The sequence below is a fragment of the Corvus kubaryi genome, unplaced genomic scaffold, assembly GCF_017639235.1.
Source record: "Corvus kubaryi isolate FWS band 111438036 unplaced genomic scaffold, C.kubaryi_AGA036_p1.0 37341, whole genome shotgun sequence".
Taxonomy (NCBI): domain Eukaryota; kingdom Metazoa; phylum Chordata; class Aves; order Passeriformes; family Corvidae; genus Corvus; species Corvus kubaryi.
Window position 1 is genome coordinate 9,106,312 of NW_024581112.1, and position 25,146 is coordinate 9,131,457.

The 25,146-nt window shown below is 37.9% G+C and overlaps 1 protein-coding gene across 1 annotated transcript in view; it reads left to right on the forward strand.

The window, feature by feature from the left end:
- The window catches only part of CFAP44 (cilia and flagella associated protein 44), a 42,219-nt gene that overhangs the window by 3,836 nt on the left and 13,237 nt on the right, over positions 1-25,146 (forward strand). The window contains 21 exon segments of the mRNA XM_042031817.1: positions 830-912; positions 2,568-2,745; positions 3,764-3,926; positions 4,951-5,053; positions 5,366-5,582; positions 7,077-7,191; positions 7,726-7,890; positions 8,987-9,142; positions 9,794-9,841; positions 10,603-10,702; positions 11,966-12,060; positions 13,700-13,906; positions 14,837-14,947; positions 16,603-16,755; positions 18,514-18,732; positions 19,651-19,793; positions 20,664-20,958; positions 22,885-22,940; positions 23,368-23,530; positions 23,856-23,986; positions 24,919-25,133. Coding sequence (XP_041887751.1) covers positions 855-912; positions 2,568-2,745; positions 3,764-3,926; positions 4,951-5,053; positions 5,366-5,582; positions 7,077-7,191; positions 7,726-7,890; positions 8,987-9,142; positions 9,794-9,841; positions 10,603-10,702; positions 11,966-12,060; positions 13,700-13,906; positions 14,837-14,947; positions 16,603-16,755; positions 18,514-18,732; positions 19,651-19,793; positions 20,664-20,958; positions 22,885-22,940; positions 23,368-23,530; positions 23,856-23,986; positions 24,919-25,133 — 3,091 coding nt within the window. The 5' untranslated portion in view covers positions 830-854.

Sequence of the window (25,146 nt, forward strand, 5' to 3'; positions counted from 1 at the left end):
GAATTTTCTGATTTCTGATAGGTTTTTTTGTGCTGTAATATTGATACAAAGTTGCTCCAATGTGCAGTTTAAGGTGTTTCATTTGTGTTCAGATGGAGAACACATTTGAAATCAAAAAGCAGAAAAAAATTAAAGTAAGAACAATGCTTATGATTTTTTGCTTCTTTTTGAGACTTTTCTAAAAATGGTCAATGTGTTTGGTTTTTATATGACAAATTTGGACCTTTTCCACTCCAGAGGACTGTAGTAACTAGTGAAAATTGTAGAACTCTGAAAAAGATAGTCTGAAAGATGAAAATCACACAAGGGAGGAATATTATTAAGCTGTTTTATTTTTTTTTAATTGTGTTAACTTTTAAAATTTGTTTTCCATTATTATAAAATGTTTTGGATAAAGTCCCTTTTCCTTAAAGATTCATCTCTCTTGCTTTTCCATTCAAGATATTAGATGATCTCAGAATGTCTATGTCCTGATGTTTTTGTGAAGCCCACCAGAAGGGTGGAGGAATAGCCTCGTCTCAAAAGCACATCTCCTCCCAGTATATTAAAGAGAAGCTCAAAACATTTAAATCAGTTGTCAGTTCCCCCTGTTACCCAGTATTTAGATGAAAGTCTTGCTGTAGCAATTTATTCAGAGCCTGGAGTCCTAAAACCTGGGCCAATTAATTCACTCTACAAAGTAGGACATATCTTTGGATAATATGTACTTGTGTGCAGGCAGAAGACAAATACCATCTTTGGGAATCTCAAAGCATTTGAGAGGAAATGAAAATGGTCTAAATGGCAAATAAAGGCAACAATACTAAACGTTCCTCCTTACCACCTCCAGGGAGAGAGGACATCCATCTTTTCCAATGGAACAGGAGGGAAACAATGAGGAACCAGGAGAAGATGCACAGGCAGATCCCAGTGGTGAGTATTTCCCCGTTGTATCGTGATTTCAGTACTGAACCTACAGTAACTTCTGGCTTCTTCCACCACTCACCCCTTTCTTACTTACTAGTAAGTGTTCATCTCCAGTTCCTGCTCTTGGTGTTGCCAAATTTTATTTTTACTCTGTTCATAGTGAAGTTCTGAACTAAGCACTGTGCCTGCTGTTCCTGTTCTGCCTCAGCTCACAAAGTCTCTCCCCTGAAAATTTTTGCTGCTTAGACCTCTCTTTGTAGATAATACTGAAATCAGGTTTTTAACTCCACCGGACTCTTTCAGTCAGAGGCCTGTGTTTTTCTTTTTAACATATTTTTCATCTTGAAATGCCTGTCCAGTGTCTATTTCAACTGTCCTGCATGTCATCTAACACACTAGATCCAGGTAGCATGAATAACAAATCCACTTTAGAAGGACTTTTTGATGCATTGCTACATTACTTTTGGCATTTGTTTGATCTTCCTATTCCACCTTTTTCCTGTTATAGGACGGGTTTCTTTCCTTCCCCGGAGTGAGTTTTAAATTACTGTTTTTTGGAAGCAAACTTCTCCTTACACTTAATGCTAAACAGCAGGAAGTATGCTGTTGGACAGAGGAGATTCTTCTACTATTACAGAACTATATATTTATTTAATATGGCATGTATGAGCAAATTAGTCCAAGGAATTAATACCTAAGAGGGTGATCCCAATTATACTTTGCAAAAGAAGACAAAACTAGTGTTTCAAAGGAATCACCAAAGCAGAGGAACAGGAGGAAGAAGGGGACCAAGTGGAATCAGATACTGAAAGTATTATTGAGGACATGTTGGCACAAACTTAAAACCCCCGGTACTTTCTAGTTTTCATTATTTTTCACTGTTATTATTTGGAACAGCACCTCAGGCTGTAATCAGTTACAGTGATTGAGTATTTCTGCTCCCTTCCAATTGCCTTAACTTTGCTCTTTGCCTGGCTGGTCTCTGACCCCTTTGCTTGTTTTTTGTGGCACACCTAGGAGACAAAACAGTCAGGACAGCATGAAATGCTTACAGAATATATTTAACCTGATGTATTCCACTGGAAACTACTTTTAACAAGTGCTTATGACTAGTTGGAAGTCAAGTTGACAGTATTATGCATTGCAATACAGTGAAGAACTACTCTGGATCACACATTAGCAGCTTTCTTTCTTGAGGACAATGGTGTCTTCTGGTGATTCATTATATGTGGTTTTACTAATTGTTTTGTGTAACAATGTGCATTCAATAGCTACTGAAACGAGACACTTTAAAATTTGTTTGGTTTCTAAAGTGCAGACCTAAACATCAAGCAAACCTCAACTGAACTGCTTTGGTAAGTCTTCAAGTTTTAAAATCAGTATTTTTCAAATGGTCTCAAAATTTTTCTTGTTTCAACTCTTCAGTTTTGAATATTTACAGTAAAGTTTTTAAAAGCTTGAGGGAATGTTTGTTACAGGCTGTCCCAGAACAAGTAGCTACTAAGACATGGGACCCCTGTTTTGAGCTATGAAGTATTTATTGCTCTGTCAAAGGAGGCTAACAATTGTGACCCCTTCCCTTTAATGGTTAGGTGCAAATATCAGCAACTAACCCAAAACGTATGGTGAATATAAATTTCTGTTATGTTCCCACTTCTGAGGTGCAGAAGGCAATTTGGAAGAACAAGGCAGTAGTCAAGTATCCTCAGAATCACAAAAAAGGCCTGAGGAGGTAAAAAAGGAAATCCCGGAAAACTTCTTCTATACGTATGAAGATGTATATTCAGGCCCATATGCCACTGACGACACTGAGATACCCACTGACCTTCTTACCTTTAAGTATCCTTTCTGTTGAGCTGGTGCAAATTCAAAGCTAATGATATTTAATATATGTTCTTAAAATTGTATTTGTCAAATTTGGAGTAGCCTATGTGGCATTAGTGGGATACCTTTGGTTGAGACATGGGGAAAAATCCTGACCAGTTATGGTTCTGGGTGACTTTAATCTTAAATGTTGTCTTGACCTCATAAACGTTTCTTACTGGGCATAATGCTTACTATTATAAGTACTCATGTAGAACTAGATCATAGAGAAGCTAATGTGACCAGGCAGAAGACTAGCATAAGAATATGCCCTGCAAAGCTCTCCCTTTCTCTGCAGCCACACTGGTGTTCCCCAAGAAGCTGAGGGGAGGGCAGAAGGGCTGCTGTGTAGCTCATAAGGGAGAAGTGGGAAAGGAACCAAGTAGATTTGTATTCTGGTGCTCAGAAGATCTAAACTGATAGAATAAAGGAAGTGATGCCCATCAGTTACGAGCTACAATAAACTCTTTGATAGGTATGGTCAAGTAGGGTAAGATAGGATATGTGACTTTCATATATGCTGGTGGTTTTCTCTGCAGACACAGTTCAATTGCTATTGAAGACTGGATTTTCCCTTCTCTACATCTGCCTGTACACAATTAAGAAGTAAGCTTGAAAACTTGCTTGGTTTGATCTCTTGTCTGTAGGACAGTTCCTGGTAATCTGGTGCACATCTTTTACATTTTATTTGAAAAGGGAACACAGATAAAGTATGAATTCCTTACAGCTCCAAATGATCCAGTAGAAGCAAGAGGTGTACCCCTACTGGAGATGAAAAGATGGAATATGAACTTTAGAAGGCCTTTACTTGTGCCTTCCTCTCAGAGTCATATATTTTACTTTCACTGTATACTGAAGAAAACTATCTCCTGCCTTCAGGCTTAGTCACTAGTTTCAGTATTCCCATTTCAGTTTCAGTTTAAGCATTTCTATCCACTTAGTAAACTTTCTAGAAAGACAGTGTCTAATCTTTTCCTTATTGGGCTGTTCCCAGACATTCTTTTGGATATGACTGTACCAGACCTGTAAATCTGATGGTAATGGATAGCCATACTGTGGTGTATATAGCAGGCAACCAGGTGGTGCTCCAGAACCTGAGAACTAAACATCAGAGATATGTCCGGAGCAGCCGTGGTGGTGGAATTGGGTTTATCACAGTATGGCTCTTGTTTCTTGTTTAAGAACCTTAGTCACTATCTAAGAAAAAAAACTGTTTGCTTGGTTGTGGTTTGCAGATATGGGAGATTTCTACAGCTGCACATGCATATACATAAGAAACTATGGTATTGATTAAGGGAATGTGTGGACCATGCAGCATGGGCTTCTCATCCCATTAATGTAATTGGCAGAGAACAAGTATTTGCACACCTTAGTCCCAGGCTCAGGTACCTAAAAAGATTGACAAGTCCAGCTGGGATTAATTTTTAGCACTGTGACATTCTTACTTAAATCTTCTGGCTCATAGAAACTCTTATTTTTTTTCGACACTTCATCTGTCCTATTCACAACTGACACTAATATAGAGTCTTACTTGCAATTAAAATTTAGAAAATCAAGCTCTTACACAAATGGAGAGAAAAAGTATCTGGTTTCACTCTATTAAACTTTCTATTAAACTTATCAAGAGCTTGGAGTCTCAAGTGCTGTCCCTGAATTTGAAGCACCTTACCCTGTGAAAGCTCTGCCATCTCTCAGTTTTATTGCACATGAGCCAGGCTTTCAGACTACCAGCCTCAGACTGTCCTGCTTCATTGTAAGCAGCCTTTTCTGGGGAATCGATGTACATTTTTACACCTTCAGAATACTGTCGCTCAGGATGGCTTTTCTGCAGCTGTCTGCTGAAGTAGATAGCTGCTGACACAAATGCTGCTATGGAAAGATTAGCTAGTGGGTTGAGTGAGGCAGGAATAGTAAAAGAATGGATCACAAAGCAGGTTATTTCACCATTTGTCGTGATTCTGCAGTGTATGTGTGATATACCATTTTGTGGGCAAAGTGGCTTCATTCTGATCTTGAGCAACAGGTTGGCAGTTGTTCAGAATAAACACACAGAAAAATGCAATCTAGTATTTATGGCAGTGTGTTTTGACTAATGAGTGAGTGAATACAGTAACTCAAAAACTAGCAGGATAAAGACAAAGGTGTCATTACAGCATGCAACAGGACTTCTGCTTTTTCAAGGCACACCCTAGTAAGGAGTACTTTGCCGTAGGAGAAAAAGGAGGGAAGCCAAACATTGTCATCTACACATATCCTTCAGTGAGGCCCTACAGAATACTGAAAGGTAGTGTAAAAAGTTCTATTTTCATTTTATACAGATGGACTAGTGTTTAAAGATCCCAGCAGATGGAGTAGTGGATCATTTTTAGTTTAGAAGGAAATAGAATCTTTTGGTCCTTCACAGCAAAAATAGAAAACACTGGTTTCAAGTTTTTTATTATTGCATGGGAAGAAACTTTTGTTTGATCAATAGCCAACCTAGAGCCGTTGCCTATTGAAAAAAAACCTCAGTGAAAGTTGAGCTCCTTCTGAGTAGATTTTTGTATTGTTTCTATCTTTCCTGTGCATGTGTACTGGGGCTTGTACATTTCTTCAGGTGGAACAGAGACAGCTTATGTTTTTGGTGATTTCAACCGTGCTGGCACTTTGCTGGCCAGTGTTGGGAGCAACCCTGACTACATGTTGACTATATGGGACTGGAAACAAGAAGAGACTCTGTTGAGGTCAAAAGCTTTTGCACAGGATGTTTACAAGGTCATGTTTTCTGCTGAGAATGAAGAGCATCTAACTACAGGTGGATCAGGACACATCAGGTAGGTTTAATACGTAACACCTCTGCAGTCAAAATACATAGGAGATGACAAACAAGAATGTATCCTTAGCAAACATGTACTAATGAGGAATGCTATTTTACTTAGCTCTTACAAAAAGGAGGAATTTCAGGACCTTCAGCCAGTCAAACAAATCTTTCAACGCCTTTGCTGTCCAAAAAGGATGATGCTTGATGTTAAATGTCAGTACCGCTGGCTCCATTCTTGTAATTTCAACAAACACTGGGAAGAAGTAATGAAAAATACTTATAGATACATGTCCTCTAGCTGGCCTAACATAGGATATATGCCTTCTGTGCCTTCTACCTTTGATTTCTTGAGCTCATCTGCTCTTTGGACAGCTATTAGAGGTGATTGCCAAGTCATGGATCAGAAACCCTCTAATCCCACCAAAAGCCTACAAAAGATACACTTCCATATACTCCCTTCTCTGCTAAGCTCATGGGTCCTTTTGTAAAAAAGGACCAAACACCAAATGACTTTAAACTTTCATTTTGTGTTCTGGGTTTATCCAGTACTTAAATGTTAACACGACAGAGACTTAAGATATGAGTGCGATCCTATCGTAATAAAAATGATACCTTTAAAATTACAATGCATCTAAAGTTTCTTTGAATTTTAACAGGGGAATCAGATCAAAATCTGAGATGTGCTTTATAGTTTGGTTGCAAAGTAGGTCTGAAATAGCAAATGACTTATTTAGACACAGAACAAATGTGGTGTAGAATGCATTATTTATGGAAATCTGAAAGAACAAACCCTCTTATAAGCTTTCTTTTGAGCTAAAATACTACAAATAAACTCTGTCATAGCTTTTATAACAGGATAAATGTGACCTTTCACCCAAATGTTGACTCAAATTACAATTTTCAACAGCTCTCTTAAATGTAATGACTCCTGCACACCCTGAACCATCCCTAATTGCAGTAGATGTTAATTTTTCTGCAATGCAGCAATTTCAAGTTATGTTGTACTAATGATCAAATAGAAATAACTATTAATATTTAGGATAAAACCTTTGGCTCAGTGAGATTTTATAGTACAGTTCAATTCTGCAAGAGGGCTTGGATGACATTCAGTGAAGACCTCAGTCCCTTGGATTTACAAAGCTGAGCATCATACACTGGAGACAGCAAGAATAAAATAGGTATCCCTAACTATGTGTATGGGTTGTAGCTGGAAAGATGTAGCTGTGCATTTTACACTTCTTAAATAGTAGTTTAATCTTCATTCTGCCTATTCCAAATCCTTTTCCTAGCTTTTTCATAGGAGTAGCATAGGGAAATGTTTGTGTAGTTATAAAGCTTTATCTCATTTTCAAAAGAAAAAAAGCCCAGGTTCTCCTGTGAAAAAGAGTAATAAATGAGCAGCCCTTACCTCGGAGGCATGCCTGGTAAGGGTATTGCAGTGTCTGAGAGAGACTGAAGAGTGTTTAAGAAACCTTGTATCAGACAGGGATGTTTTTTCTATACTCAGGTTCTGGAAGATGGCTCTCACATTAACTGGTCTCAAGTTACAAGGAGCTTTAGGCAGGTTTGGAAAAACAGCAGTGTCCGACATTACGGGTTTTGTGGAGCTGCCCGATGGGAAGGTAAGTAAGGAAAAGTGACAAAAAGAAAAAATATTATGTACCCCTTTAGGCTTTGATATAAAGTCTGCTTTGTAAGTTGGAGAGTTACTATTTGCTTCAAAATGTTTTGAATCAGGCCCGTGATGTGCTGTTCTGAGAATCAGAATCAGAACAGTTCTGAGAATTGTTGCCATCAATCTGCCCAAAACCTGGCTTGCTTTGTAGTAATTGGAAAATACAGTTAGTGTTGTAGTTCACAGAGAAAAGGTCTCTGTTGGCTCAGAGCTGAGTGTCTTCTAATGGGGTAGCGAAAACGTCAGTGTACAGAAATACAAAGAGACTGTTGGTCCTAATCTACAACCATTTGCAAATTATGTCACACTGCTAAAAAGTTGAGCCTCCTCACCCTTTACATCTTCTCTTGCAAAAGTCTGTACTTTGCTATTGATTTAATGCATTCATGGAAGGAAGCCACAAATGTTAACTGGGTTCTTGCCTGTATTTCTGCACGATTGCATGCAGGTGCTAATATATTTATCTGCATTTGCATTGAAGGTTGTCTCAGGAACTGAGTGGGGCAATTTTCTGCTTTGGGAAGCTGGCCTCATTAAAGTAGAGCTCTGTCAAGTTGGACACAAGCCCTGTCACGAGGGCCCTATCACCCAGTTAGTTCTTGATGAAGGAGATCTTTACTCTGTTGGAAAAGATGGTGTCATTCGGGTGAGTTTTTCTTTTGCTCTGCCTTTAGGTGTGCAAATGTATGGCAGCAGGTAAATACTATGTATCTCATTTACCAGGTTTTTGGAGGAAATTTTGGAGTGCAGTTTCTTTCTGAAAATTGATTTTTAGGACAAAGAAAATAAGAGCACGTCTCCACAGTGTATGTGTTTGAATTGGACAGCATGGCACGCAGTGTCCCTTGTTTAATAGTAATAAATAAGTCAGATTTTACTTTAGTAAATCAAAATAATCTTCAGTGGTCTTCTAACAGCTTTGTTCTTGACTGCTTTCTAACATTTGTTCGTCTTTATAATTTTCAGGCCTATTAATGCATAGTATTATTTCAAAGATAAATAATAAACTACAGGAATATTTGAAATTAATTTTCTGAGTATTTAAAAGCTCAGATTATTAATGCTAAAATGACACAGAAATTAATGAGCATCTCAGAGATAGGTATCCTGAAATAGGGGAACAATTACAAGAAAAATCATCCTGAAGCTAACATATAATTTTATAAATTAAGGTCAAGATGTCTTCCTTATGTATAACACCAGTTTCTGATCTCAACTGCCAATGATCAAGAATTTTGTAATCTTATTTCCCTGCTCTTTAAGGGAGGACATGATGTGTCTTCTGTTGATGTGTGAAATGATCCAGATAATCAATGGGAAACTGATCTGTAGACAGTGGAAGGTTTCAGACACTGTTGTTGTTTCTGTGTTTTATAGGTTGGTGCTATCCCCTTAGGAAAATTCACTTGATTATAAGCATGCTAACTTATATCTTGTCCTTATCCCACAGAGCAGAACACGGAAGGGTTAGACTTCCCATTAGTTTGTGCTGCCTCAGTATGAGCCATGCAGGGAGCCCACAGATATCATTTGGTCTGCATAGTTCTGAAGCTGCCATGTGCTAATGCCAGGGCTGAATTGAAGCTCCTGTCATTGTTCTAGGTTATATTCAAAGCAGTGATTTTGCTTTCTTAAAATTTTGAATTTCTGTATTTATCGTGTATGAAAACAACTCAGTCTTATAAAAAAAAACCTGCTTTTTTTTTTTTTCTTTTGTTTTTAATTCTTCCAATGCCATGAAGGTGTGGAACTTCGAGGTAATAGATACTGCTGATCCTGTGGATGACACAGGGTTAGTGGAGGTGGAGCCTATGAGTGAACTTTGGGTTGGCAAGAATGTCAGCCTGAATTTCATGACAAAAATTCATGACCATGGACAGCCCTTTTGGTATGCTCAGGTAAGACATACTCAGATACATACATCCCTGCAGAGAAACACAAGATGAGGGAGGTGATGGTAAGTAACAGTAGGAGTCCATTACAAACCAGTGTGTTTATTTTTGGTGGAATTCAATCTTCCTCTGGATATATAGAAAATCATCTTATCTATCTACCTACCTACCTACCTATATTATTATTATTATTTTAAAAATTATTATTTTTGTTATTAGTTATTATTATTTCAAACACTGGAACAGGCTTCCTAGAGAGGTGATTTAAGTTCCAAGCCTGTCAATGTTTAAGAGGCATTTAATAGAGACCCTTAATAATATGAGTTAAGTTTTGGTCAGGCCTGAAGTGATCAGGGAGTTGGACAAGATGATCCTTGCAAGTCCTTTCCAACTGCATTAAGCTATGTTATGCTGTGCTGTGTTTTTAGTGTACAGTAATGTGTGAGACTGGCATAAGGATAGGAGAATGACAAAAGGTATTGTCCAAGTTCTATTGCCGTGAATTGATGGATGGGTTTCATAAGACCAACATCATTGCATTTAGTAATTTCTGTTTCACAATGATAATCATTAAGGAGTTTTTAAGAAGTCACCATGTGCAGCTTTATTTCCAAATTGAGTCTGAAAATACTCAATAAATGTTTTTTTCTTCTTCAGGATACAAGTGGAGCAATATGGAAGCTGGATTTGACTTTTTCAAATATGGTAGTTTTATTTTTTCTTTCTTCTGATTTCTTCAGTTCATTTGCAAAAGGAACCATATCCTATTACATTCTGTAACAGGATTCTGGTTGCACCTGCAATGGAATTCGTGTTTTATGAAGTTGCACAGTAGAAAATTTTAGCATCGGAACAGATATTTTGTTTTATAAAAATTTTCAAATGTAATTGATTATAATGATTGTGCAGGGTGACAAAGAGGAATTTGATTTTTGATTCCTGAAATTTCAGCTGCCAAATTCAAGTTACTTTAAAGGAGTTTGATTCTGATAAACTGGTAATGAAAGTTACATGGATGCAGGAAATGAGTTCAAGGAGTGTCGATATATCCTCTATAGATAGGTGTTTGAACCAATCCTTACTGTAGTCTTTAAATGACAGAAAGAACTAGAAAAAAACAAGGCGAAGATGAAACCCACTTGTCATGTTTTATCCTACTAGTAACTAGTGTTGCTGCTGGAGATGTTTTTGGTGGAGAAGTAGATGGCAGAGGTAAAAAAGGGGGCATTTAATTTTTGCTCTGGAACAATCCCTTGCAGGGAATAAAATTCTGATGTGAAAAGTAAAATATGATCCAAGAATTTTATAATGAATAAAAGACACATACTATACAAACTAATGTAAAGAAAGAGTAGCAAAGCCTGTAATTCCTTGGATGATGAAATGATTTCCCAGGCAGCATAAACCCAAACTGGAGAGCACAAGAGTAGCATGCAGCAGAATTTCTCTTCTGTTTTGCACCGCAGACCCATGACCCAGAGCGCGTGTGTACCTTCCACTCGGGGAGGATTGAGGCCATTGGTGTCTCTCCCTTTACATGCCTGATGGCCACCACGGCTCTTGACCGTAAGTACAGTGTTCCTTTCCTCTCATGCACTGCCATTATTGGTTTTGAAGGGCAATGATGCTCAGTTTGCAGCTACTGTGTTTTGCATTTGTGCATTTGCTCTTGCAAAGTCATTTCACACACAGTTGTTATTCCTGGGATCAGTTCTTGAATAGTTGAGGCAAATCATTAATATATATATTTGAAACAACGCATTAATACTGCTTCATCAGTATTAATTATTTATTATTAATTAATTATTAAACTTCACAGAAGTTTTTAATGGGAAACTTTGTACACTGTTCTGAAGGAATGGCTGAAAAGATATTCTGAGACAAAAGAGACATCTGGTTTGGGTAGCAGCACTTGTATTCAGGGCTGGGGATTAATAAGTGTTGGGATTTTTGTTTTGTAAGGAATTACGTACACCTCCAGCATAGTGTAAGCCATTGCAAATATTAATGTTTGTGCTTTTCTTAGAAAATACTATAGCTATTATGCTCTCAACAACAGAAAACATGTAATTACAGACATATTCATTTAACTTGTATAAATATTGCTGTTTAGGCCTCTCACTGTTAGCTTTATTGTGCTTTGAAAGAAGAACTACTGGCCAGAACATTAACAATGTCATTTACCTGCACAGAAAACACTGCAAGGTCTTTTAACTCAGTTCTTGTCAGTACTATCATGTAATTTGTCTGTGTTATACAATGGACATATTCTTTTAGCCCGAAGACAAACTCCTACCGGTTGAGCAATGACATTTCAGATGTATGCCAGTTGGAATGGAATTCTATGTGTGCCTACAAATCTGTTAAATTTCCCTCTGGTGAAATTGGATCTTTTGTGGACAATCTCCTATATTTTCCTCCCTTTAAATGCTTTCGTCCCTAGGCAGTCCCAAGTAGTAGCCTATCATATTTTCCTATGTTGTCAGTAAAGATTTTCCTTACAGTATGCCACAGTTCTGTGCTCTCTTGAAAATTACATGTGGATTGTAAGCATGGGACTTCTTATTACAACCCTCAGCCTCGACAGCTCTTGGTTCTGTATAAGTTGAAGAGTGAAGAAATCATATATTTTGTTCACGAGCACCATGCTAGCTGTGGTACTCTGTAACCATCAGTCATCTTTCCAGGCAGGCATTTTATTACTCAAAAGAGAAAACATACATTTTATCCAGATTTTATTTAATTCAAATAAATAGACATTTCTGCATAAATCCTAACCTGTAAGTGCTATTGCAAGAAATAAATTCTTACTGTCTCATTTCCCCACAGGGTCAGTGCGCATCTATGATTTTGGCAGCAACAGCCAACTGAGTGTAATCAAGTTTAAACAGGGAGGAACAGCGCTGACATGGGCACCGGCTGTTGTGAGTTTTTCCTAGCATGTTAGCAAAAATTCATCGAGGAGCCTATGAGACTGCCAGCATCCAGAAAGCTGCTCACCAAACAAGACATTAGAGGTCATTTGTTAGGCCCCAGTGCAATTTACCATAGCAGGATGTATATATAAGTTTGTGGAGTAGTGTGTTGCATACAGTATGGGTACAGTTTAACTTTATTATGGATTATCAGGTATCCTACTTTGTGCCTTCCTAAGATTTTAAAATCAGATCTTAGTGTGCAGTATGGGAAGTAGTCTGAGTTTGTAGACTAACAGCTTCTATTTAACCCACGCAGAGCAATTAACATGAGTTAGTTAACACATTTTGAAATGACAGCCCAGACAAATGACAAACATTTGGAGATAAATCATAAAAAAGTGTTGCCAGAACTGATCATTTGTGGAGTGTGGAGTCTATCACTTTTAGACATATTTGCTAATTTTAATTAAAATAGTGTCTAGTTATGTTCTTGAGAAAACACAGCAAGCCCGATGGGTTAATTATAAGCAAATTTAGGAGAAAAATAATTACTTGAATGTTCAAGGTGAGGGTTCCACTGGGACAATGCCTTCATTTTATAAAAAGAAATATTTTATAAAAATATAATTCTGGCCATGCAGGCTTTCAGAGATGTTGTTAAGTGGTGACCTGTGAATTCATGAGGTAAGCTGTCTGCCACAATAAATTGTGCAGCATCACAAAACTGACTCAGTTCAGTTTTATGAAAATTGTTACTAAACCCAATTTGAAAAACAAAGGGTACTTAGTCTATCTAGCTGCATTTGAAATCACATTAGATACTCAGATACAATTCAAAGTGTGCAAATGTAATTGAAAATCTGTGCTACTAGTCTGAGAAAAATTAATCCAACATACTTTAAAGCATCTGTATGCCATAATCTCCTCATAGGCAAGCCTAACAGTATACTTGTTAGATAAGTGAACACTGAAGTCAGCTTGTAATTGACATCAAGACACTATCATGTAGGGCAAATATCAGCTAAATCCACAAGTTCAGCTATATCCAGCTAAAACACAGACCTGTTTCTGCTAACCTTTATCACAGTTCAAGCCTCTCTTAATTGTTAGCAATTGGCTTACCTACAGGACTTATGGTAAAGACTCTTACTTTCCATCTCAAGTAGCTGTCCCTGTTGACTCCTGTGCTTTACACGGAGTCAGCCAGACCCAAGCCTGTGCCCTGACCTCTTCAAAAATCATACTTACATTTGGTACCCCATATTATATTCAGGGTAATATAACTCCTTTTTTGAGTTCCAACTCTTCTCCTTAAGAAGCTACTGATATATCTTAATGTCAGTATGAATTCTCTTCCTGAGACATTACAAGCACATCCTCATTAGCATTTTCAGTCTCAATGGCATGTTATCACTAAAAAAAACAAAGCACAATCCAACCCAAAAAATAGGCCCCAGTTCTCTCTCTTCCTTCATGGTGTTAGAGAGAATAAATAACATTTCCCATGTATGAAATATTCTTTGTGCTTGAGCAACGCTTCCACATAAGGTGAGTTGCAGGTAAACACCAGAGCAGGTGCCATATGGATTATTCTTCTAAGCTCTCAGATGTACACTGTGATTGTTTTTCTTCATTTCACTTAAAGGTAAATCCTGAAGGAGGTCTGATTGCTGTGGGGTTTGAAGATGGTGTTGTCCGCATAATTGAGGTTTATGATCCCAGACTGCTGCCTGGTCATGCCAGACAGGCCAGTCAGAGTGCAGAGATAAATCTGAAACAAGTCTTCAAACCTCATGCTGCTGCAGTTACAGCCTTGGCATATGAACGAAAGGGACGTGTGTTTGCCACAGGGGTATGTATCATTTAGTTTGGTTATTTTTATTAAGCCACAAATGTAAAGCCTATTTAAAGAGATAAAGTTTGTTTACTGACAACACAGTTTTACTTCTGTTGCTGCTGTTGATTGCTTGTTGTAGTTCTCTGTGCTGGGAGAAGGGTCTGTTTGCACACACATCTGTTTTTCTGTAGGAAAGCAACCATGCAATTCACACAATTCATTTTGTGAATTACTGGACTGTTTAGTGTGAATTCTGTAATCCCCTTTGAAGGTGGATTTAGTTCATTTTGGAATTAGTTTAGTAGGATCTTGGAATTAGTAAAAGCAAGTCTGTTGATACACCACATTGGCAGCAATCCAGCTGCTACTCAGCCTTACCACAGGGTCAGTCAGTCAGTTTGTCATTATGCCTGGTAGTCTTTGAGATGATTTCCAGTAAATGTGGTGTCTCTTTTTAAAAGCTAGTCCTTAGCCCTGATCAGTGCATTTGCAGTTACATGTTCCTTGAGCTGAACTGCCACGCATTTCACTTAATGTAGGATTTAAGCTACAATGGATCATGTTGTGTACCAGTTCTGGATTTTCTTGTTATCTGGGGAAATCAGCTTGTGCTGTCTTATCTGAAAAATCAGGCCTGAGCCTGAGATTTAAAGGAGCTCCTGGGGCAATGGGCAGAAAGCATGTGGTTGGGGATGCCAGAGGAGGCCCATGAGAGCAATTAACAGTTATTGGGTGCAACATGTTTCTTGGAGCAACATGGGTAGGATTTTTATTTCCTCCCAGTAATCATCATGGAAATCCAGTCCTAAGTTCCCCTGTTTAACCACAAAAAAAAAAAAAAATTGGAAGTATGTGCTTATGTCATAAAGTGCTTAGAGTCTTTTGAATTTTTTGGTCAGCTTTGATTCAGTTATCATCTTTGTTTGTTTGTTTGTTTTTCCTCAGAGTAAAGACAAAACAGTTTTCTTTTTTGCTATTGAGGATGAATACAAGCCAATTGGATTCATCTGTGTCCCTGGGCCTGTACAGGCATTACAGTGGTCTCCACCTTCTCATGTGAGTAATGCACATTTGTTTTCTTTCCTTCCATGCAGGGTTAAAATATCATTTTGAAAAGAACTTCCAATGAAAATAGATGAAGATCCATAACTCTAGCCCTTTTCTCTATAGACAATACAAACAATGTTTTGCTACTTTGTTCTTCATGCTGCTTCAGCATGAGAGCTTCTAACAGGTTCTGTGTAGCTGTATCTCTGGCTCAGTCACTATGGACATATTTTGGGTTTTGGATAATGAAAACCACAAGATTTTGGTTTGCTTTTTGAGCCCTTGACCTGAAGAAACAATCTTATTCCTTAGCTTTTGGAAGGTCTTATTCTCTTTGACAAAGAAGTTATTTGGGCATTATTGCCTGGGACTCTTGCCCATATTAAGACAGGCTTTTGCAAAGCATTTTGACCACATTAAGCAAGATTTTGGGTGCTTCTTGAAATTCACATTCTGTGTTTGAAATGTGTCAGGACATATCGAAATAGATTCTTGCTAATATTTAAAAGTGTTCTAGGGTTAGGGTAACATCTGACATTTTGTTTGGTCCAGTATCCTTATTTAGAGGAGAGACTATTCATTATATTTAGATGCTGACAAGATACATTTTACACGTGCATAGTGGCAAAGTGTTGGTATTTTTACTTATTAATTGGAACTGCTAAAAACCATGCTAGCAAAAGAAGTCTTGCTGGTATGTGTTCTATCTTACTGCAGAAACAACAGATCTTGATCTGACCGTTGCTTTTGGAGTCCTTTCCTTGAAGACAAGGTACTCCCTCTTACTAAAAAAGCACTCATTGTGTCTTGGATGTGTTAGATTCTGCCTGAGTAATTTTGTCTACCAGTATCTGGCCTCCACTGCCTGATGGAAACACTTGCTTAACACAGTGCCAGAATCTGAGTGTCACACTACGTCTTTTTTTCTTGTTTTAAAGAAGCACTTTGGTGATTAAATACGTTACATTTAATGAACACATTTTTAAACTGAGATCCTATAGACACAGGAACCGTATCATTCTTAGTTAGGGTTTCCATAGCAACTCTAATATGCCCTCTTTGCACATTTTTAGTGATGGTCAGATAAAATAACCCTCTTTCTTTTCTCCAGATAGCTTATGTAAACTGAAACTAAATACGGACTTGTCTTTTAAAATCTCAAAACACTGAATAATTATTACCCTCACCTCATCTATTCTTCCTAACTTTGCATTTTAAGGGGCTTGTCAGGTACCAGCAAAAAACAAGCTGAGAGGTAAGTAGCATTTGGCAAGACTCTGAGCCAAGTCTTGATGATATAAAAGATTTATTAGTATGAGAATGTATGAAATTATCAACCCCAAACCTCCTAACTCTTGGGTCAAATCCGTCTTTTAATTTAACCAAATTTCCAAAACATCATCATGCTTCTTTCAAGCTCAGGAGTGTCAGAATTTTAGCTGGTTTGGACACAGCAAGGATTTCAATTCCTTAGCTTTGCCTAGCATAAAAGAAGCTCACTGATTTCTGATGTCCATTTAAAAGTGTCCATTGAAATAAGAGCACAGGTAAGTGTGGCTGGAGTTTGGCTATGTGCCTGTGCATCTGCTGACTAACTTTTCCTCCCATTTGTCTCAATTCCATTTATACATCTGCCCTATATTTGTATTTGTGTTTTTATACAGGACAAGAGCACATTGCTCATCCTTTGTGAGAATGGCTTTGCTGTCCAGGTTCCTGCCCCTCTCCCTGGGAAGCAGGATACAGTGACCACCTATCACATAAAAAACCTGCCAACACAGTACTTCCATTTTTATAGCATTAAATCCCGAATCAAGGTAAAAAACCCTTCTGTGGCAGAATTTAATCTTCTTCATTGTGCCAGGTGACAAAACTACCCAAAAGAGTTTTTAGTCCCTATATTTCATCACAGGGTTTTTGCTAAGCTCCTTGAAAGGGAATGCCAGGTAGTTTGTGGCTTGAAATTACAGTGCCATTTGTAGCTTGAAATTACAAGTTGGTTTTGTTTTATTCAAATAAAACCTACATGGCACTGAAAGCACGATGTAAATTTTGATTATAATTAGAAGACAGCATTAGAGAAAGGGAAAGGTAGTGCACTAGTTCTCAAAATATTTTAATTTTTGTAATTTTCACAAACAGAATATTTCTTGTGGTTGATGTTGCCCCTATAGGAAATTCCTTTGAACAGTTACAAAACCCCCATGTAGTCACCTTGAGCCAAACATGAAACATCTCTCTTTATTTAGCAGTATTTCTGTTTTTTAAAAAATGTTTTAAGTTTAAAGGTGTGCGTTTCATTTCTGAACAACTCAGTATTTAAAAAGAATATGTGGGGCCAAAGGAAAAGAGTTGTGCCAATTCACAGCTATAGTTAACTTTGTTAAACTAAAATGCAAGCTGATGTTAAGCTCAGGAGGGGAACTCCAATGAGCAGGCTCTCAGTTCCATATTCAATCCACCACGAACAGCCTCTCTGGCTCTGTTGTTAACTTGTGATTTCTGTGCCTTCTCTGTTAACTGCTCCTGTATTACTCAATGTCAGGCAAAGCTTCATTTCATGTTATAACTTGGAGGAAGTCAGTACTCAGGAGAAAGATCTTTACGTGTTTTTTCACAGCAATACCCATAAGAATGATCACAAAGCATGCATATTGAAGGAGCGATTAAAAGATTGTGTGTAGAGTTTTGTTGGTTTTCTTTTTTGTTTGTTGGTTGGTCTTGTTTTGTTTTGGTTTTTTTTAGTCAAATAATGTTGAGAAACACTCAATGCTAAAAATAAAAAATGTTTCTACAGAGAGAAAGGATATTAATTGCTCTCTTTTTCCTCTGGAAATAGATCAATAATTAATAAGTTACAACAAGGAAGTTTTAATGCAAGGAAAGATTTCTCACAGTTAGGGTGGTGAAGCACTAAAATTGTTTTTTATAGTCTGTAGAGTCCCTAGAACAGGAGATTTTTAAAAGATAAATCAGACAAAGATCCACTGATAATATTTAAAGATTTGCTGATTCAGCAATCTAATATCTTCTTAGATATTTTAGAGAATGTTTGATACTTTTTTATGCTACAGTAGGCTTGAATGGAAGGGAGTTTTAAAGGTTTGATGAATCTTTCCTTCATTGTTCAGAAAACATAAAGTCCATTACAGCTTCTCTCTTTTGCTCTATACCAATGATGCACTAGAACTTGTTTGAGTTCAGCTTGCCAGTGCTTTTCTTTCTCCAGGGCAGGCAGGGGACAGGACTTAGGATTTATGTAGGAGTAAGCATAATGGTAAAGATTTGGAATAATCTCTCTGAGGAAATGTTGAAGTCTGCTTGTCATTCAGAATTATTTCTGTTTCAAAGGACCAAGAGCAAATACTTCAGAGGAGGGAAAAGGGGGCATTTCACTGGAGAGCCCCTTGAAGTCTGGTTGATCTCTGCCTAGTTGACAGGAAAGAGATTTCTGTAGATATTCTGTATGTATAATGCCAGGACCACCTTGGATTTCATTTATGACACTCCTTCAGTCAGTGATGTGGGGAGTGCGTTGGTTTCATGTCTCAGTGTTTCTCTGCTTGTTGTAATAGCTGGCGGAGGAGATTGCACGGAGAGAGAAAGAAAAGCAGGAGAAAGAGAAAGCAAAGCTTGAATGGATAAAGCAACAAAAGGAGATGGGACTTGAGATAGAAGAAACTAAAGAGGAAGAACCCGAAGAAGAACCATTGCCACCTCTCTACATACCAGAGGAGCCCAGTCCCATCCTCTGTGGCTTTTATTCAGCACCAGGAAAATTTTGGCTTTCCTTGGTAAATCAGTTTTTACTTCATGCTGATGGGATTGCATGATGTCACAACCTTTCCCTTTGAAACCTGCCATCCCTAGGACATTGAATTCCTTTCATCCTTGACAATTTCAGTGGTTTTTGTGAAGTAAACCAGTAGTGTCACTCCAATTCAGATTGTTTGGTATGTTTCTGGTAGGTACCCCTCTTGGTGGTGCCTGAATGGGCACAAAGACTGAGCTGTTCCCTCACAAGCAGAAGGTAGAATTTTAACAAAGTAGTGATGCCTTTTCCTGGTCTTAAAATCAAGAGTCAAACATGGTTAGAAAGGAAAAAGGGATTTTACCTTGGTATTTATTTTAAGGATCCTTGGGTACACACGTCCAGGTCGAATGCACTGAAATGCACACCACAGTGCACCCCTCAAAAGATCTGGTGTAACATTATAGGTCTTTCTAATTAGCATATCTATCAAAAATTCCCCAATGAGAGGCTTGAGTGAGCCCCCCTCCCCAAGGAACCTTCCCCTGGATGGTTCTATCTTAGTTTACAGAATGTGTTCTGGAGAGGACCTTGGGGTCTGGGGCACACTGATCCCTAACTGCGGAGCTTCTAAAATATTTTGTCTCTTAGCTGAACAAACAAGTCCAAGAATGTAGGCAAAAAGCACTAAGAATACAGAAGTTGTAAAAAGGTATAACAGGAGTATAAAAGAAAAGGCAAAAATCATCATGGCATCAGTGGTAGAATGGCTTGTAATGCCAGTGATCGTGGCAGACTTCTGTCTGTGGATAAATAGGATCTCTAGGTGTTTGGAAGTAACATTTTCTAACCTATCTTAGATCCTTAAGAAAGGAAGAATTATTCTGAAATTTATATTTACCTGGTCAGCTGCTTCAGTTTTCTTTTATCACCATTTCTTTATGGTCCTTCTCTTCTTCAGGGTGGGTACGACTCAGGGTTTCTCTATCATTGCGAATTCTCACATGATGATGAAGAAGACCCTGAGAAGAGGAAAGATGAGCCCTTTGAAGTGATTCCTATGGAGGACACCGATGACAATCCCATTCACCAAATCTCCTTCTGGTAAAACACTGTAATGTAACAAATACCTCTGGGATAAAGCTTGATAAAATTGAACTTGGAAGGGAGGAGTGCGTGCTCCTTTGTCTCTTTTCAATTGTGGCTCAACTCTAGTGTACAGGAACTCTCTCTGGATTTCCTGGAACTGAGTTTCACTTAAAATTCCTAATGGACATAGCTGGGCTATGTGTCTGACAGAATAAATTGAAAAGACCTTCAAAGATGAAAAAGTCTGATTTCTAAGTAAGTACTGATTAGGACTCAACCACCCTACATTGTAGAACTCTAGGAGAACCCTTAGAAGTCCCTGCATATAGTGATCAGCAGAAGAGCAGTTCTTTATCATAGTTACCAAAGAGAATTAGACCAACTTGGAGAGGTCAGTCCATCCCTCTTGTGCTAAGAATATAGGCTTCTTGGGATGTTCTGTGATATGTATGAATGAAAAAGGTGGATTCTTTTCAGACTCCCAGTACTGGGTTCCCTGTAAGAGTAGGCATGTTCTGCATCAAAAGGAGACAGGTTTAATTCAGGCTTTAATCTACTGCTGCATTCACCACCATCTGTACTAAATGGGGAGCAGGGAGAAAAAACTGCTTTTCTAGCTTTTAATTTGGTGTCTGCCACACTGCTCAACTCAGAGCTGAGATAGTTCTATGGTACCTCACAAGTGCTGGAATGTTCCTGAGCAGCCAGTTAGCTGAAAAACATTTTGTAGTAAAATCACACATACTTGAAATGGTCCAAATATTTTGCTCCCAGGTTCCAAACTTGGGAAAGTGACTGCTATTAAGCTAGATAAGCTCTCTTCATATTTTGAGCTTGCTTGTTAGAAGTTGCTGCTGTTACTGTTTCTTGTTCTTTATTTAACAGTACCAGCAGCCGCTTGCTGTTCTGTGGGATGCAGGATGGCTCACTGCGTGCTTATCCTCTCAATGACAAAGACCTGTCCGTGGATGCCCTGAAGGACTACTGGTACCTGAACGTACATGACAATGATTATGGGCAGATCCGGGGCATCTGCTGTAGTCGTGATGATCGGTGTCTGGTTACCTGTGGTGGAGATGGAAACATTTTTACATTCGACATCTGTTCAGAGGAAGAGCTTCCGCAAGCGCTTCCTGAAGAGCTTCCCAAAGAGCTAAAAGTCATAATCCCCCCTCCTAGGGTAAGCTGGTACCCTCTCTCACTGAATTAGGCCTATTTGGTATGAAAGTACCCAGGTGGACAAACACAGTTCAATTATTTTTTTAAAAGATTTTTCATAGCAAAAGCTGAAGTTTCCGAAACAATTTAGAAGATCAACTCCTGCAAAACATTCCCTAATAAATGGGCTCTGTGAGTGCACTGTTTGGTCTTGGTGTTTTGTGGTTTTCTCCAAATAAACACAGTATGTATTGTTCAGATGTAATATTCTACCAGTGTTTTCCCACTCAAAGGTATAGTCATGCATATTCCTAGAATGAAAGAATTGCAAGGATTTATCATACTTCATGCCTTCCTTGGGTTTAATTCCAGTAAAGTTTGATTCTGCTCTGGATGGGGATTCTAGAAATACTGTTGGAGAATATCAAATGTGTAGTTTCTCCATACATATAGTACCATTCATCTAAAATTCACAATGGATTTTTTACCTTTGCAAAATAGCACAACAGGATGCTGATCCTGTTGCTCTTTCACTCTTGGACAGCATTAGTAGTAATGAATTTACCAGTGTCCTGTACTCACTGTAGAGCTGCTCACCTCTAGCATGCTTGAACAGATGACAGTGGAACTCAGAAACAGTTCTACTGACAATGCACAAGAGGAGGGATGTCAACTCCTCCACTGAAAATGTTCCGACTTTATTAAATTTTTAAAAAGTCTTAAGGGTGTCTGAATTAAATAAATATCACTTGAAAGAAGCAGCGAGAGCTATTGAGTAAAGAAGTGCCATTGTGCACAATAAATATTACAGTAGACATACATTCAGTAGAGTTTAAAAATCTTGAAAGTGTCAACATAAAACAAATAAAACTTTTAAATATATTTTAATACTGCTTGGTAACTACATTTTGAAGGATGCTTGATAACAGGGACAGAGGAAATTGTGATTTTGGTCATTCAGCTAGTTGGAATTCTTTACCAGCATGACAAGAATATATAGCATTGAGAATAGAGTCAGAGTTATTTTCTATAAGTGAATGATTAGAACCTTTGATATCAGAGCCTTGCTAGCTCCAGCATTACAAGAAGTGATTAATATACAATTATAAAATATATATACAGATTTATAGTTTTGAATAGTTAAGTAGCTCTGTATAAAGACCTTTATGGTCAGTTCTATTGTTCGAGCTAACAACATTGCTTAATGACCATCCTAAGAGAGTTTTTCCCTTTTCAAAGTATATCTTCATTGCTATCTATTCTAGTTTTAAGTCATGTGGAAGATTTTAAAAATTCTATCTTCATTAAACTTAATGAGATTCTTAGAGAATCAAATACAAATCATCTGAAACTAATTGAGTTAAATTAAAGTTCAATTAAGTACAACTAAATTGTTGGGTGATGGTCCCCCCTCTTTTTTCAGAGCATGATTGCCTAGGGAAATGAGGCTTGTGCTACTGCAATGTCCATCCATCTGTCATTCTTCACAGCTGATAATTGTGAATCCATTATGCAGTCAGCAGAAGCCAACCAGATTAATTACACATGTAACTTGGAATTAATCCAGGACACACTGATCTTGTCAATGTGGCAGTGAGGGGAGACAAGAGAATTGGGTCTAGGGGGGTAGAGAACCAAAGATGTTGTGGGACAGAGTGAAGTTAGGACAAGCAATGATTTATGCCAATGGAGAGGTTACAGGATTTGTATTCTCTGTCCCTAAGAACTATGTTTCATTAGTTCTTTTACATATAAACCAGCTTCATTCCTTTTTCTGCTTGAAACACTGCAACCTGATATTTAAGGCCCAGATAGTAATATTGAAAATGAAGATTTCTTTTGATTTTGTAAGAGGTGGTGGGAGCTCTCTCTTACTGTTTCTAGAAGTTTTATTGTCTGTTGAAACTATAACTGCTTGTTTAAAGACAAGACAATGTTTTTATTCCAGAGTGGTCTTGAGAAGGAGAAGGCTACTGAAGATATTAAGGATCCTGATGCCTACACGTAAGAGATACTTAGATAATGATGAAAGGGACTTTGAACTGTTGGTAGCTCTTTCCTCAGTCCATGTATTTCTTTTTGCTTACAAAGAGGAGGAAGAAGTTGATCACCCTGAATTTAGGTCATCTCTTTGTTAAACACACAGTTTTCTCAGCCTTTCTGTCCATTTCATCTGCTTTTCTCTGGCAGTAATTCAAATATTGTACTATGAGACACTTAACTTCAGACTACAGAGACAACAAAAAGTCAAAGCCCCTTGATGTTAGGAATGTACAAAAATACAGGAAGATGATTCCTTTGTAAGTTACCTTAAGAACCGTTGAGTTCACTGGGAATTTAAGACTGTCAGGGAAGTCTGAAAGGTCATGTAAACTGTAATCTTTCCTCTCTTCCATTGAGATAATGCCATTTTCTTTTTATGCATTTTCAGTATTGAGGAATACAAGCAGAAAAAGGAGTTTGAACGGAAAATGGAGGAAGCTGAAGAAAAGAAAAATAAGAAGAGAGAGGAGTTAAGTGCGCTGAGACATGACTTTGCTTTTCTCCTTCAAAAGAATCAGGAGTTGCCCAAGCACATGCAGTTGCACAGAGAGGTACACCTGGCTTTTATGAGGGTCATTTACCTTAGAGGGACCTTCTTCTAAAATGTTGCTACATATCATGTTGGGGCCAAAGATGTCCAATATTTTGGATTAAGGTAGTTTTAGGAATATATAAATTGCTGGGACTTCTGAATCACAGCTGTTGATTTGTGCCAATTAAGAAGCATAGGAGAAAAATGTGGTTCTCTGTGGAGATAGCCTCTGAAATAAAGGTTAGTGTTGATGTGCATGGAACTATGGCACCTAGGTAAAAATATTTATTATCAAGACCTAGTAGCCAAAATAATGTGATGTTGAGTTTTGCATCTTCCTGCAGGAGTTTGAGATGGACCGTAGGATCTTTGAGGAGCTGGATAGGCAGAAACTACAGAGAATCCAATTAGTGCAAAAGGAGCTGGCTTGGGAGCACGAGAAACAATTGATTGGACTGCAGAAACTACAAACACAGTAATTACCACTTTTCTTCTACTTCTCTCCCTGTCCTTCCATAGAGCTTATTGTCTATGAAGCTGTACCTCCCACAAGGAAAAAGAATGTGATTTTTTTTTTCTCTTTCTCATGTAATCAATATTTCATCTGTTCTGTTATGATTCACTTCTTATTTTACTTGGAACATACATGTGAGTATATATTAATATTTATGTGTAATTACTTCTACTGAATCTTTGGTAAAAATGCAGATAGTCAAATGAAGGAAATTACTTAATTCTGATTCACTTCTATATGAAGAAAGCTGGTTGAGACTGTTTGCCTGGGGTTTTGCCTGTACATTCAGTAAGAACCAAGAACTCTTACTGAAACATTGAAAAAAACCTGTGAAATGAATGCCTGTTTTTAAGACATCTTGCATATCTGTCAGATATTTTAGTGTCATTGCTAATACAATGTCCTCTATACAATTTGAAGTTATGAAACAAAACTTTCTCAAGAACACAAGTTTAAGCATGAGGTGCATTTTGCGTTGGTTTTCATAGATCCAGGTAAGAGCAAAAGATGAATTAATAAAAGAAATACACAATAACAAAAACACCTTAGGCACACACAGTATGTGACTGGGAAAAAGGCTTGAATGAGCATATTTTTAATCAGTCCTTAATGGAAGAGGAGGGTTATTCCCATGAAAAGCCTAGTGTAAGTTTCAATATTGGTGAAGATATTAATGTGTTTATTCTTGAGCATCTCCATTCCTAGATTGGATAAAAGCCAATAGATAGTGTCAGATGTTACCATGCTATGCAATTACTTACTGACTTGTGGATTTACATATAATGATTGCATGTGCAATGAGTAAACTACACTATTCATGCCCTTTTGGTCCAGGCAAAATGGTATGTTGTGCCCACTGCCATCAGACAGTTTTGTCTAATTTGGCATTCCAGGTTTCGGGACTCTCTGGAATTTACTCTTATTGTTCATGCTATCCAAAGCAATCATCAGATTTCCACCTACAGCCTTCTAACAATGTCCGAGAAATATGCCCCAGATAAGAAACACGGGGACAGCAAGTGGGCAGTACTTAAAGAGAAGTGGACAGCACTTAAACAGGCAGAACGAGCAGAAGAAATCCCCAGGGAGACAAGTTCTGTGCATAGAGGTAATGACAACCA